The 13,662-nt window shown below is 46.8% G+C and overlaps 1 protein-coding gene across 3 annotated transcripts in view; it reads left to right on the forward strand.

The window, feature by feature from the left end:
- FGGY (FGGY carbohydrate kinase domain containing) overlaps positions 1–12,617 on the forward strand; it is a 540,059-nt gene extending 527,442 nt beyond the window's left edge. For all 3 annotated transcript variants that reach the window (XM_075556875.1, XM_075556868.1, XM_075556861.1), the window contains 2 exons: positions 8,895–8,956; positions 12,396–12,617. In XM_075556875.1, coding sequence (XP_075412990.1) covers positions 8,895–8,956; positions 12,396–12,477 — 144 coding nt within the window. In that variant the 3' untranslated portion in view covers positions 12,478–12,617. The remainder of the gene's footprint in view (positions 1–8,894; positions 8,957–12,395) is intronic.
- The last annotated feature ends 1,045 nt before the right edge of the window (positions 12,618–13,662 follow it).

A 13,662-nucleotide genomic window follows, 5' to 3' on the forward strand; every position in this document is an offset into this window, starting at 1 on the left:
CCCTCACAGACCACTGACCAATTATAAATTATTATTTATTCTGGTTTTGCTCTTTAGTTATACTCCATCAGTAAAAAGTTTTAAAGCAACATCCTCCAGACATATACAGGGAACTTGTTTATGAAAAAGCACAGGCATGTCCCTTCGTGCTGAGATGTGTACATTATAAAACAGCAGGCCCTGAGTGGTACAAACAGTTAAGCATTTGACTACTAATTGGAAAGTTAGAGGTTCAAACCCACCCATAAGCACCTACGAAGGCAGATCTGGTCATCGGCTTTCATGGAGTCGCCGTCTTGAAATCCCTGTTGAGCAATTCCACTTTGCCCCATGAGTTAGAATCAACTCGACAGAAAGAAGCAACGAAAACCAGTCTTATAAAACAGGGGAAATCAAGCTGAAAATAAATTCCTTTCAACTCTATCATGATGACTTCACACTAACATTGTGCAGAATGCCTCTATAGTTGCGTACTTTATTAGTGAATTTGTAATGACTCTGGGTGTTATTCTTCATGACTTTATGCGTCCCGAGAATCCGTATCAAATAAGCTTTTATATCCTCTAATTCTTGTCTCACCTGATGAAGCCTTCCTGCTTTACATTGCCAGGTGAAGAATAAAATGTCAACCATTGTCTTATTGGCTGAATCTGAATGATTAGCGTTACCTGTAACTCATGGATGTAATCTTTCCAGTGTTTCACCTATTTTGTGAGAGTTCATTGAAATAAAACGTGCCAAGCCCTAGTGGCATAGGGGTTTACTAGTTGGGCAATGCATTAGTCTGGGTATTTAGAGAAACGAATCCACAGAAACTCATGTATAAGAGAGAGTTTTATATAAAGGTTAAGTGCACATCAAGTAAACATCCCAACCCAGTGCTGCCCAAGCCCACAAGTCCAACATTAACCAATATGTCCGACACCAATCCACAAAGTCTTCCTCCATCTCACAAAACAGACGCAATAATGCCAACTGCAGGAGGAAAGCCAAGTCAATGAATGTGTAAGCATCTCAGCACTTGCAGGGGTCTCCACACAGCTGCTCCAGCACCCAGGGCTGCATCGGGGTAGGTCCATGCGGCTTCTCCTTGGAGATGTCTTGCAGGAAGTCAGTCTTGCAAGCTGAAGCAGGGAACTGGCTAAGGTAGATTCAGCCCAGTGGGATCATCACAAAGCAAGAGACCCGAGAACTAGAAAGGCGAGGCTCACTGAGCCATTTATCCCTCCGCCCTTCAATTAGTCTCACGTGTTTATCAGCACGGTTGGCACAATAAAATAACTGACTCGGGCAGCTAACCACATGATCAGCAGTTCAAAACCACCAGCTGCTCTGCGGGGGAAGAAGACAGGGCTTTCCACTCCCTTAATGACCTACAGTCTTGGAAACCCACAGTGGCTGTTTGAAATGAGTCCAACCAGACTGGATGGCAGAGAGTTGATTTTGTTGTTTTTTTTAATATCTATAAATCCACTTGGATCATCTAAATAACTAAACCAAACTGAATGCATTGACTTCAAATTCAGTCTGACTCAAAGCCAGGACAGAGTTGAACTGTACCACAGCTTTCAAGAGCTAGACCCTGCAACAGATGGTGTGTTTGAACCGCCAGCCTTTCTTTTAGCAGGCAAGCATGTACTCAGGCCACTGGGGCACCTATGTAAAAGGGAGCATGTAGCAAATCCCTGAAAACGGGCACGTAAGTGAGCACCATACAGTTGTCCTTTCCGTCCTGCTGTGCTCTCCTGCTTCTCTCAGGGCTCATTACTGGCTGCTGAGCAGACCAGCTGAGGCTGTAGTGATCATCTATGTGATAAACGCTGGTAAAGATGAATCTGTTTGGGGAAAGTTCATAGAATTCACACTTCCAGTAAGTTCTCCCAGAATGCCAAAGGGCCATCTGAAGCTGTAAGTGCGCAGGTGCTACTTGAGGAACACCAACTTTGAGACTCGCGTATCGCCGTCGTTGTGAAAGGTGTCACCTTTTCATTCCACGGCTCAGCACAGATTCACCTACTAAGACACCTACCCAGTGCTAGACGGATGCCAGGCATTTGGCCTAGTCCTAGTGTGATGGGGCTCCTGCCATCCAGGTCTTCACTAGGCGCTGCCTGCCTCTTTCTCCCTCTATCCATAGATCATGGATCCAGGGATAGCAGGGAGTGCCCACTGTTGCCTACTTCTGGTCTACCTGACTTTTGTCCTTACCATCAAATCCTTCCTCAGCTGTATACAGCAGCTTGTGTACAGTAGACAGAAATGCTGCTCGACTCTGTGTCTTCTCGACAATCACTTACTGATTAGACTCTTGTGACCCTGAGAGTGTCTGCAGTGGATCTCAGTACCTCGATGAGTTGACCTCTCTTTATTATCTGTATTCGTCTGGGGGCTGCCCTGAAGCTGATTTAGCATTATAGCGTTACACAGGCCTTCGCAGACGGGGGTCGTGGCTGTACCTGAAGTACCTGAGATGGGAATCGAACCCAGATGTCCCTCACGGAAGATGGAAATTCTGAGGCAGATTTTAACCACCTCTGCCGCAGACCACCTACCAATGTCCTTCGCAAAGTTTGAAGTCCATCGTCCCTCTTCTTCAGTGGAGGGGAAAGGTGTCAGGTGCCTTGCTCCCCAAATAGCCGACACCAGTGTCTGCCACTCCGGCAATCCAAATCTTCTCCAGGGCTGCCTGAAAGGGCCCCTTTCTTCTTTACTCCATCGGGTAACGCGCCCCAGGGAAGCCTCCAGCCTTTCAGCGCAGCACCCCCAATCCGGCCGCAGCACGTGAGAATGGGGTGTCTCCGCTGCCCACTCAGAGGCCTGCCCTTGCCAAGGCTGCCCGAGAGAAGCGGTCAGCAGTGTGTGCTGCCGGGCTTCAGTCCTGACACGGCAGCGAAGGGTCAGACCCCATGAATGTCGTCTTTCACAGGCAAGGCACAGGGCCCCTATTTTTTTCCGGCTGAAACCCTTCACTTACTTTCAGAAGTGATGATCAAATGTGAACTTTCATGCTTTATTTATAGCCCAGCCTTACAGAGAGAAAGAAAAGAAGTGATTAAAATGCTATTTTGCAAAATATTTTGTTTTAAAAAAGCTTTCATTGTGTGGGGGGAAAAAAAGAAAGGCAGAGATGGAAAAAAGAAAAGTCACTGTAAATTCGTTGTGCTGTCTAGACTTTCAAACAGCGAGTCAGCGGGCTGCAAGTGAGGCTTGTGCGGCTCCTGCCTGCTGACCGACGAAAGAAAAAAGTTTGAAATTTGGATGCTGACTTCAAGTGCACCCTTTGTGACAGACATATATTGAGGGGTGACTGTGTTTAGCACGTGTCAGCATTTCCACAATATATTCATATTGTTTGGCTGTGACAATTTCCAAATGTACCGCTGCCAGTGGGTTCATGAGGTTTTAGTTTTGTTCATTATTTGGAGAATTTGGAGAGCACAGCAGTGCTATTTCGGACGACAACACAGACCTCTGGGTATTCTCCGCATATGGCCAGTGCCCGCCAGGAGCCGGCTCGCGGAAGAGCAGAGAGGACGGATCATCCAGGCTCCGGGAGGAAATGACTTTCTTGTCTCTCCCTTCCTTCCTTCGTTCCTTCCCAGCTCCTCAGCACGCTCCCCCTCCCTCCACACACACCTCTTTCTCTCCCCACCCCCGGGAATATAGTATATATTTTAGATTCTTCCTAAGTATAAAATTAATATAGCCCAGTGTGTAAAACTTAGCAAACACCATTAAGAAGTTGACAAAAGGAGAACTCGCGGCCACCTTTATACTCACCACTTGATGTCTTTCCATCCAGGCTTTATTTCGCCTTCATCGGGCCCTTGGAACTAGGGCATGGTTGGAGTTTTCCCAGACACCACTCTGCGTGCACCTTTTGTGAGCTGCTCCCAGGGGGTGGGCTGGAGGGAGGAATCAGTCCGTGGAAATGCAGTGGAGCACAGTCTCATCTGCCATCCCGTGTCCGCGCGCCATTGACTCTGGTACCACGAGAACCATCCTGACCTCATAAACCAGAACCACGTCACGCCGCACCCTCTAGTGTTAAACACTTGTGCACTGGAGCTACGTGTTTTTGTTTTCTTCCCTCCTGCCCTGGTGAAAAATGGAAGGAGGCCCTTAATTTTCCCAAATAAAGTCTCTTGAAGGACATCAGTTCTATGTTCCCAGTAAATTGTGAAGCAGGGCCAACATTCCGAAATTTGAATATCAAAAAAGACATCATACTCATCACTTTTCAAGTTTCCTGTCCAGATAAGACGTCCCCCTCCCTCCTGCGGGGACCTTCCCAGAATTCGGGGTTGGCTATGATCTGATTCGCGTTCTTCCTCCTTCCACTCCTCGTTCGTTCGCTGTGAGCATCTCCCTCCCTGGGCCTGGCTGGAGGAAGAAGGAAGGACCAGAGGTGCAGAAGCGTTCCTCGCTGGTCAGTGCTGTCTTAAATGGGCACCTAGCTCCGATGGCTGAACGAGTGTTGATGGTTAGTTCTCATTCTCATGGGGCTCTGTCATAGCTATTTCTGGGGCCTCCCTGCCCGCCACCTCTGGAAACCTCTCATTCGCATATCATTGTCTTTGTTCATAGAAAGGGTTTTCAAACAGTTGATTGGAAAATGGAATGAAGGGTCATGTATTTTCCCACAAATGCTTTGAACCCCGGGGTAGTCCCCCCCATCCCCGGTCTAGCAGCGGGTGTGTTGTGTTGTTATAGCTGCCATCAAGCCGAGACTCGTGGGAACCACTTCTCAGAAGTAGATCACCAGGCCTATATTCAAGGCATCTCTGGAAGGATGTGAACTGCTTACCTCCCAACTAGTCGAGTTCCCTTCTCTTAACTCTTTAGAAATCTCTCCGTTGTTGATGCAGACTGCCTCCACCTCATGCGGCAGCCGTTTAGACCAGGTCCCACCCAGCCCATGTGAGCTACTTAGAGTCCCAGGGAAAGGAGCCTCGCCTCGCCTCGCCTCGCAGACGCCTGACAATGTCGGTTCCCCTGTCCCTGTGCACTACGACGCTGTCAGGCAGTCTGTATTTCCCAGACAAAAATCACAAAAAGCCCACTGTGTCCCAAACCCTCCAGGCCAGGCAGCAGACTCTGTTGGTCTCAGGTGAGCTTCTCTGTTGACATGTGTAGGGAACTCCCTCTCCCCATACTCCGTACCCTGGGGCCAGGCATGGTATGCAGGCAACCAACAGCTCTCTCTCCTGAAACATGCATCTCTTCTCCTGGCTTTCAATGCAGTTGAAAGGTTTAAGAGTTGATTAATTGGTCGTCCACCAGCTTTTTTCTTCTTCTTTTAACCAGTTCTTCAGGGTGGTCTGTTTCCAACTCACTTTGCTATCTTATATCTGTCATCTTTACAATCTCAGCCAAAACTTCCATTTAAGCATTCTGTCCCGTGTATTATGCTTGAATTCATTCATTCGGTCGACGTTTCCTGAATGCATTCCATCTACCAGATGCTGAGTTTGGCAGTGGCAGTCAGTGTACCGTTTCCTGCCTGAAGAAGCTCACAGTCTAGTTGGGGAGACTGATGTGCTAACAAAAGGCTGCAGCGCCGTGCCACACATGCTGTGAGAGATGGAGGTACAATCATCTCTCTACCCGAGGTGGGAGGCAGGCAATGGGGATGAGTCAGAAAAATCAACGCCTGACTAAGTCGAACTTTTAAAATCTGTACCTTTTGAGGAGTAAACTTGCTTCTTCTGAAGCCTTTGACATCTCCATGGCTTGTGCTTGTGTCGCAACGATGTATTGCAAAGACCTGCCCGCTGTCATGTGAAAAAGGAAGAACTGCCTCCCTGAGACACGCCCTTTTCCACATCCCTGTTGTGCCACATAAGGGACCCAACAGTTTGTGGAGCACCTTCTATGATACACGTGTCCTAGATCCCACTCTTGATGTCCTTTCTCACATCTGGGGTCTGGGCACAACCAGGAGTATCCCCTGAGGATATTGTCATGGTTCACAGAGTGACCAGCAAGAGCAGACCAACTGAGGACGGAGGCCCGGACCGCAGGAGAATGAGCTGCGAAATTGGAGGAGGGGAGGGGGTAGACCATCCCTCCCAGTGAGACATGTTGTTGTTGTTTTTCTTTTTCTTCTCCGCTGCCCTTGAGTCAAGCCTGACTCGTAGCAACCCGTGCACAGCAGAACCAGGCAGCGACAGTCCTGTGCCATCCTGTCAGTTGTTATGTTTGAGCCCATTTTTGTAGACACGTCAGTTCGTCTTGCTTAGAGCCTCCCTGTCTGTCCCTGCCCCTCTACCTTACCAAGCAGGGTGGCCTCTTCCAGGGCCTTCCCTCTCCTGATAGCATACCCAAAGCAAGACTGGGGTTTGCTTTAATGGACTCAGAAAATGTGGTGACCCATGCGGCGGTGAGTGAGCTCCCTGGAAAGTAGCAGCGACCTTCCTAAGGCGTGTTTGGCTCTTGGTCCCTTCAAAAAATGGCCACACCTGGCTGCCCTTTTTGAGTTTGTATCTTTTCTCCCTCACTTCCTTTTATTCTGATTCCCCCCCCCCTCATTTCAAAGTTCTTCCCTCTGTGTAAGACTTCCATTTATTTCTGCAGGCAGTGTGTTTGCTATTCTCAGCATCTCTGATCTTCCAGTCAGCAATTTAAAATCCTTTGAGGTCCAGGAAGCTAGCTCACTCACTCAGAAGGTTCATGCCATCTTTGAGAGGAGTCAATAGCATAGCCTGACAGGAGAGGAAATTTGCATAAATAGCAGATGAACATGTGATCAAGTTTCCTAACCCTTGAGTAACTATTGAAAAGACATCTAGCATTTGTAGCACTATATTTTGATTTCTAGGAGCCTAGTGGCATAGTAGGATACCCTTTGGGGCTGCTAACACCATGGTCAGCAGTTTGAATCCACCAGCCGCTCTGAGGGAGAAAGGTGAGGCTTTCTGCTCTCATAAAGATGTACAACCTCAGAAACCCACTCTGTCCCACAGGGTCAGGAAGAGTCAGACTCGACTTGATGGCTGAGAGTTGGGTTTGGGTTTATTTGGGTCCTACCACCAGTTTACCAGTTGGTTATACTCTGGCAGCTAGCATGTTGCTGTGGCTTTGGAAACTCCACCACTGGTATTTTAAATGCCGGCAGAGTCCCTCACGGTGGACTGGTTTCAGTGGGGTTTCCACACTAAGAGACCAGGATGGAAGCCCTCATGATCTGCTTCTGAAGCTCAGCCAAGGAAAATCCCTGTGAGTCCCAACAAAACCTTGTCTTCTACAGTGTTGCAAGGTGTGCGCTCGAGCAATGGCACAGCAGATACTAGGACTCATCGTGAAGACAGGGGAGCGGGGCATGTTTGGTTCTCTTGGAGATGGGGTCCTCATGAATCACAGCCACCTCAATGTCAGGCATCGCACAGCAGCAGCCAGGACTGCCTGGGTGGATCCCACTGCTGAGCACGTCCCTTTTTCTGTGAGCTCCATGATACGGAACTTCATGTCTATATTAAATACATACTGAATACTTTGTTATCTCAAAGGTGCTCACTGTGTTTTATGAATTTTCTATGTACCACCGAAACTCAACAGTAAGCAAAGTCCCTGCTTTTGTGTGCCTTACCTTCTGGTTAGGGTGGAGGATGGAGAAGGCTGGTAATGAATACATAAGCCAATTAAATACCTGATGTATCCACATGTAATGAATGAGTGCCAATCAATGCAGGACATATATAACTCACAGCAAAGTGGTAAGGAAGCCAAAGGCTTAAGTGGAGAGCAAATGTTTTGAGAATGATGAGAGCAACGAATGTACAAATGTGCTTGACACAATGGATGGATGGATTGTGACACGACTTGTATGATCCCCCAATAAAATGATTTTTCACAAAGTGGTAAGGATGGCCAGGAAGACACAGATAGGCAGAAGCTCTCACATCATATGAGGTGAACAGAGTTCCCCTTCTCCCCCCAATCCAGCATGTGAATTATTCAGTGAATATACCGTACATATCCCTAACGTGCTGTTTGGGACACAGTATGTGGAATCAAGTTGTATTACTGTGACCCAGAATGAATCCTGACAATAAACATGCAACCACTGTTTCAGAAACAAGAACTGTTCTGCGGAGCTTTGGCATGTCATTGTGACCCTCCCTACTTATGTCGGTCAGACCCTAACGTTTGGGTTCACCCCGTCCCCCTTCACTTTCTCATGGTTTTACGAGCCCCAAGAGACTGCCCAGGGAAACCTAACCCTTCCCTTCAGATGCCAACACAATTCATGGCTGATCATGATACTGCACACGTCAGACCACGTCCACCCAAACACCTCGACATTTTGTCTGCCTAAGAGCCCCATTGTAAATACAAGAATGTCCTGAAGTCACATCCCAGAACTCAAGTCAATTAGATTCAGCCCAGAGATCTCCTGTCTGGGCTGAAAACTCCAGCGACTTCTGGGAAAAGAGCTGAATGTGAAATGATCTTAAATGTTTATCCTAAAGTGCAAGCACGGTGTGGTCCCTTCACTGCTTCTGCCTTCAGCTGCAGCAAACAGTGAGCTCGGTGGCCGATTCGCTGCCTTCCTGTGCCCTCGCGTCCTAGCAGTGCGGGTGGCAAGGCACCCCTTCCCCTCCTCCCGGTCGGCGTCACAGAAACCCTTGGCCTTCTGCACTGTTGAGTCCCTGGAGGCTTCAGTGCACAACTGCTTGTGATGCTCAGGCTGAGTGATCATCAATGTAACCTCGAGTGTTACATCGGCTTTGACCCTTATTACCAGAGAAAATAAGTTGGAAAAACAAAACAAAAAGATGCACCATGCCCGATAGGGAAGTGAATTCCGATCGGAACACGTGGGCCGGTGGTAAACTTCAGTCTGGTTTTGGTGTTCCATCTTGGCTCTCTGTCTTCTGTCTGCTCCTAAACAGGAGGCGATGGCAAGAATGAGCAGAGTCGGGAAAGTTGTGCTCCCCAGAGGTGAGGATAAAAGGTAAGTTTACCTCCCCCACCCCCTTCCAAATGAACTATTCTAAGGAATAAGAATGTACAAACACATGCACTTTCAAAATTGGAATAATAGTTAGAGGTCATCTTATCCACAACTTTCATTTTATCATTAAGAAAACCTAAGTCCCAGTGAGTTAAAGTCACTCATCCAAGATTCCAGATGGAGGTGGGCTTAGAGTGAGGGGTGGGTGAGTCCTGTCACGCTCCAACTTCTAAACTCTTAGGTCATTGGCAGGAAATTGAGTCTTCTCTGAGTTACTGGTCTTCTCTGTTCTAAAATGAGGATTTCAAAAAGTCCACGGGACAACTTCACCATGATTTAATTCTATGTCCTTGCAAACGTTTGGAAACGTTCTCTGACCTGGCATCAGAGGGCACAGCAACATTCTCCTTTCATCTGCCCTTTGTATAAGTTGGTGTTGGCGACTGGACCTTGATCAGTATTTAACCCCCAATTCAACAGGACATTAAATTATTGAGCTCTTGCTACACATGAGTCATTATGCTTGGCTCTAGGCAGGACTTAAAGGGTAATAAGATACCATCTTATTCCTGTCTATAGATCATTTGAGAACAAAGGGATAAATTGTACAAGTCCCAAACACCAAAGCCATTACCACCAAATCGATTCTAACTCATGGCAGGCTGAGATAGGATGTCTGAGATTATAATCTTGTGGGGACCAGGCCGACTTCTCTTTCTCCCAAGGAGGGGCTGGTGAGCAGCTGGTCACAAAGTCACTGGACACTGCGTCGAGCACTGGATTAGGAAGCTGAATGGTGCTCCGTCCACACCTTTATCAAGTTTCCAGTAGGAGCTTCCAACCCAAAGCAACGGCCGCATCTAAAGTTCTTCACGGGTCCGCAGAGGGAGAACACACACCTCGTGTCATGGCCTGACAAAGGTGTGTGGAAACAGGCTCCTGTGAGTGGAAGGTTTCAACTACACAGGTCTCACCCAAAGCACAGACAGTCCTGCTTCTAATGGGCAGCTGACAACTGTGGAAACTCCCACGGAGAAAAAGAACCAATTTCTTTTCCTTTTCTTCTTGATCTTCACTTGGGCTTAGGCCTTTCACCTGCTGAATGTGAACCTGTGTCTAAATGCAGAAGTCTGAAGAACAGGCTCTTCTGTGGCCGTTTGAATGTTCCCAACAGAAGGGAGCTTTGGTGGTGTCCTATGTCATGCGCGATTCTGTTAACCACAAGGTCGGTGGTTCAAAAGCCACCATCCACTTTGGAGGAGAAAGTTGAGGTTTTCTGCTCTTGTGAAGACAGACAGCCTGGGAACCCACCAAGGATGTTCTACGTTGTCCTATAGGATCACTTGACTCAATTTCAGTGAATTTGAGTTTTTTTCATGGCTATGGGCTACTGCCCGTTTAACTCTCAGAGCCAAATGAAGTATCACTTTTCTTGAAATTTGAAACAGATTATGCCTCCCCGTGAACCCCCCCAAAACTCTTGAGGGAAGTCTGTTTTTTAAGTCTAGCAATAAACACCAAGTGTTCCTTTGGAAAATAGTCCTCTGCGTCTTGGCACAGGATGGAAGCAGGCCTAGAGAACAGACACACACGGTGCTATAGTACCATCTGCAGGCTGCCGCAAGACTTGCAAGTAGAGCAAGAGCCGGTCTCCTGAGCTGCTCTTGCATCTTCTGACTGCCAGGCTTCCTTCGGGTTTCTCATCAAAAGGATGGAGGCGCAAGGCCATTCGTGTTCTTAAAAAGAAAGACTTCGTTGCAGGAGGAAGACGTTTGGGAACTGATTGTGGAACTGATTCAGGAACGGATGTACATACAACTCTTCTTTGCTAAGACTGAGCCTTGGAAGTGAAATCTACCAAGAAGTGCTAAACCCTCTGCATCTGCTTCTCACCCCAGGCGAGTTACTCCCATGGAAAAGGTATACAGGCAACGCTGCAAGTGCTCCACCCTACGTTGTCTCACCTGCTGTCACCCTTTCCAGAACCACGCTGCATTAAGCTAACTCAACTTCGATGTCACATCTCATCTGAAAAGTCAGCTGGGGCATGCAGGGAAAGCAACGCTCTTTCTGAGATGCCTGAAACGCAGAGTGGGGCAGTAGCTGCATTTCTGTGGGCTTGCGCCTTGGGTAAAGTAGTCTACGAAGGAAATCTAGGTGCGGCAGCCACACAGTGGTGATTAAAATGTTAAGTCTCGTCTCTGGTCAGGCTGTGGTTCTACAGTCATCACAGCTGGGGTTAGCCATGTCTGAAATATACCTGACGCTGAAATGAGAACAACTGAAACCAAATTCACTACCATTGAGTTGGTTCTGACTGAGAGCATGAGATATGGCTGGCCCCTGCGGGTTTCCAAGACTGCTACTCTTTATAGGAGGAGAAAGCCTCATCTTTCTTCCCCCAGAGAGGCTGGGGGTTTCAAACTGCCGACCTTGTAGTTAGCAGCCCAATGCATAACCACTTTGCCCGAAGGAAAACCCTATGGTGAAACAAGGCTTTTCAGGGCATCGTGAGTATGGTGTAGTCATCAAAGCCAGAGAGAACTGAGTGAATTCTGGTTCCGTCCATTTTTAGTTATTCTATGGAATAGGAGCCCCGCTAGTATGTGTTGGGTTGCAAGCACAAGGTCAGCAGTTGAACAACAACACCTACTCCTCAAGAAAAAGGCAGGGTTTTCTTTTACCATAAAGAGTTACAGTCTCAGAATCCCACAGGGGACGTTCTGCCCTGTCTTATAGAGTTTCTGTGAGTCAGAATTGAATTGCTTGCAGTAAATTTGAGTTTTGAATTTATATTAGGTATAAGGAGTCCAGGTGGTGCTATTGGTTATGTATTCAGTTGCTGTCAGGTCAGTGGTTCAATCCCACCAGCCGCTCTCCTAGAGAAATATGAAGCTGTCTGCTCTGTAAAGATTTACAGAATCTTTATATCAGAATTGTATCAGAAACCCTATACAGAGTTGCTATATGTAGAAACCAATTTGATGATAGTGTGTTTGGGTTTTTCATTCAATACGTCTCTCTGAACAAATGACCGTATATCTCAAGTGGAATTCATAGCATCTCATGTAAGTTAGTGACAATGAGATTAACTCATGTTGAGTCATTATTTAGAATGACTAAGCCAGAGGTTCTCAACCTGTGGGTCCCAACCCCTTTGTGGGTTGAACAACCTTTTCACAGGGTTCATCCAATGCATAATAGTAGCAAAATTACAGTTATGAAGTAACAATGAAAATAATTTTATGGTTGGGGCATCACCACAACATGAGGAACTGTATTAAAGGGTCGTGGCCTTAGGAAGGTTGCAAACCACTGCCCTAAGCAATGGAGATATTAACAAAGTCATACTATATGCTCCTAGCTTCCCAGTGTAAGGGGAAGCCATGTCACAGTTTTGTCTTGAGCTCATTCGGCATGTGATTTTTTTCTCCCACAGATATTATGACAAGAAGTATCAAGTGTTCCTGAAGTTGGTTGAGCACCAGAAGGAATATGCAGCGATCATGCAGGGGAACTAAACGGGGTCGGCCGGTGTTGGTGCTAGGTGGTTCTGTGTTGTTGCAGTAGGGACCTGTGTCCATTCCCTCTGTTCAAAACTCAATGGAACTATTTCATCACATCTGCATCGTCTTTCAATAAAGAAACGGACACACGTCCAACCAGAACTAGATTCTTCCATTTCAACTGGTTGACACTTCCCACACAGGCACCGTCCTGGTGCTGGAAGTTTTACAGGAGGGTCGCAGGACTTCATTTAGGACTAGACCTTGGGTATCATCTAACTGGGGGATGGGGGTGGGGCTTGTTAAATTCATCCCAAATCAGCCATGGAGTGACAGACTGACTTTGCTTTCGGTAGGACATCAAACTCTGTTGTTGTTAGGTGCCATCCAGTCGGCTCTACCCGTTAGAGACACTGCACACAACAAAACCCAACACTGCCCGGCCCTGCACTAGCCTCACATTTGTTCCTGTGCTTGAGCCCATTGTTGAGCCTCGGTGTCAGTCCATCTCATTGAGGGCCTTCCTCTTTTTCACTGCACCTCTACTTTATGAAAAATGATGTCCTGCTCCAGAGACTGATCTCTCCTGATAACATGTCCAAAGACCATAAGTGGGAGTCTCGCCATCCTTGCCTCTAAGGAGCAGTATGACCGTACTTCTTCCAAGAGAGATTTGTGTGTCCTTTTAGCAGACATGGTATTTTCAATATTCTTCACCAGCACCAAAATTAATTGGTCTTCCTTATGCAATGTCCAACTTTCACATGCATATCAATCACATACATGATTAGTGATACTGTGGTTGGGTCAGGTGTACCTTGGTGCTCAAGTAGCCTCCTTGTTTTTCAATCCTCTAAAGAAGTCTTGTGCAACAGATTTACACAGTGCAACACATCTTTGCATATAATCCATGGATGGCTAAATGCTTATGATTAGCATTTCATTTGAGAACAATTTCCACAAAGAAATTCCAAGAATAGGAATAGCATAAAGGACACTCATGTGCTCCTTTTAACATTTTACTCCACTTGCTTAACCATATCTTTTTGTCTTTACACACATAATTTTTTCTGAGTCATTTACGTTGCAGATTTCAACTCTCTTTGGTATATTTCACCTTTTTTGGACACTTTTACTTAGTCTACCATTCATATTCTAATATTTTCAATTAACTCAATCCTTTATGGCATTGTTTCCTTT

The sequence above is a fragment of the Tenrec ecaudatus genome, chromosome 1 (genome assembly GCF_050624435.1).
Source record: "Tenrec ecaudatus isolate mTenEca1 chromosome 1, mTenEca1.hap1, whole genome shotgun sequence".
NCBI classification, from domain to species: Eukaryota; Metazoa; Chordata; class Mammalia; order Afrosoricida; family Tenrecidae; genus Tenrec; species Tenrec ecaudatus.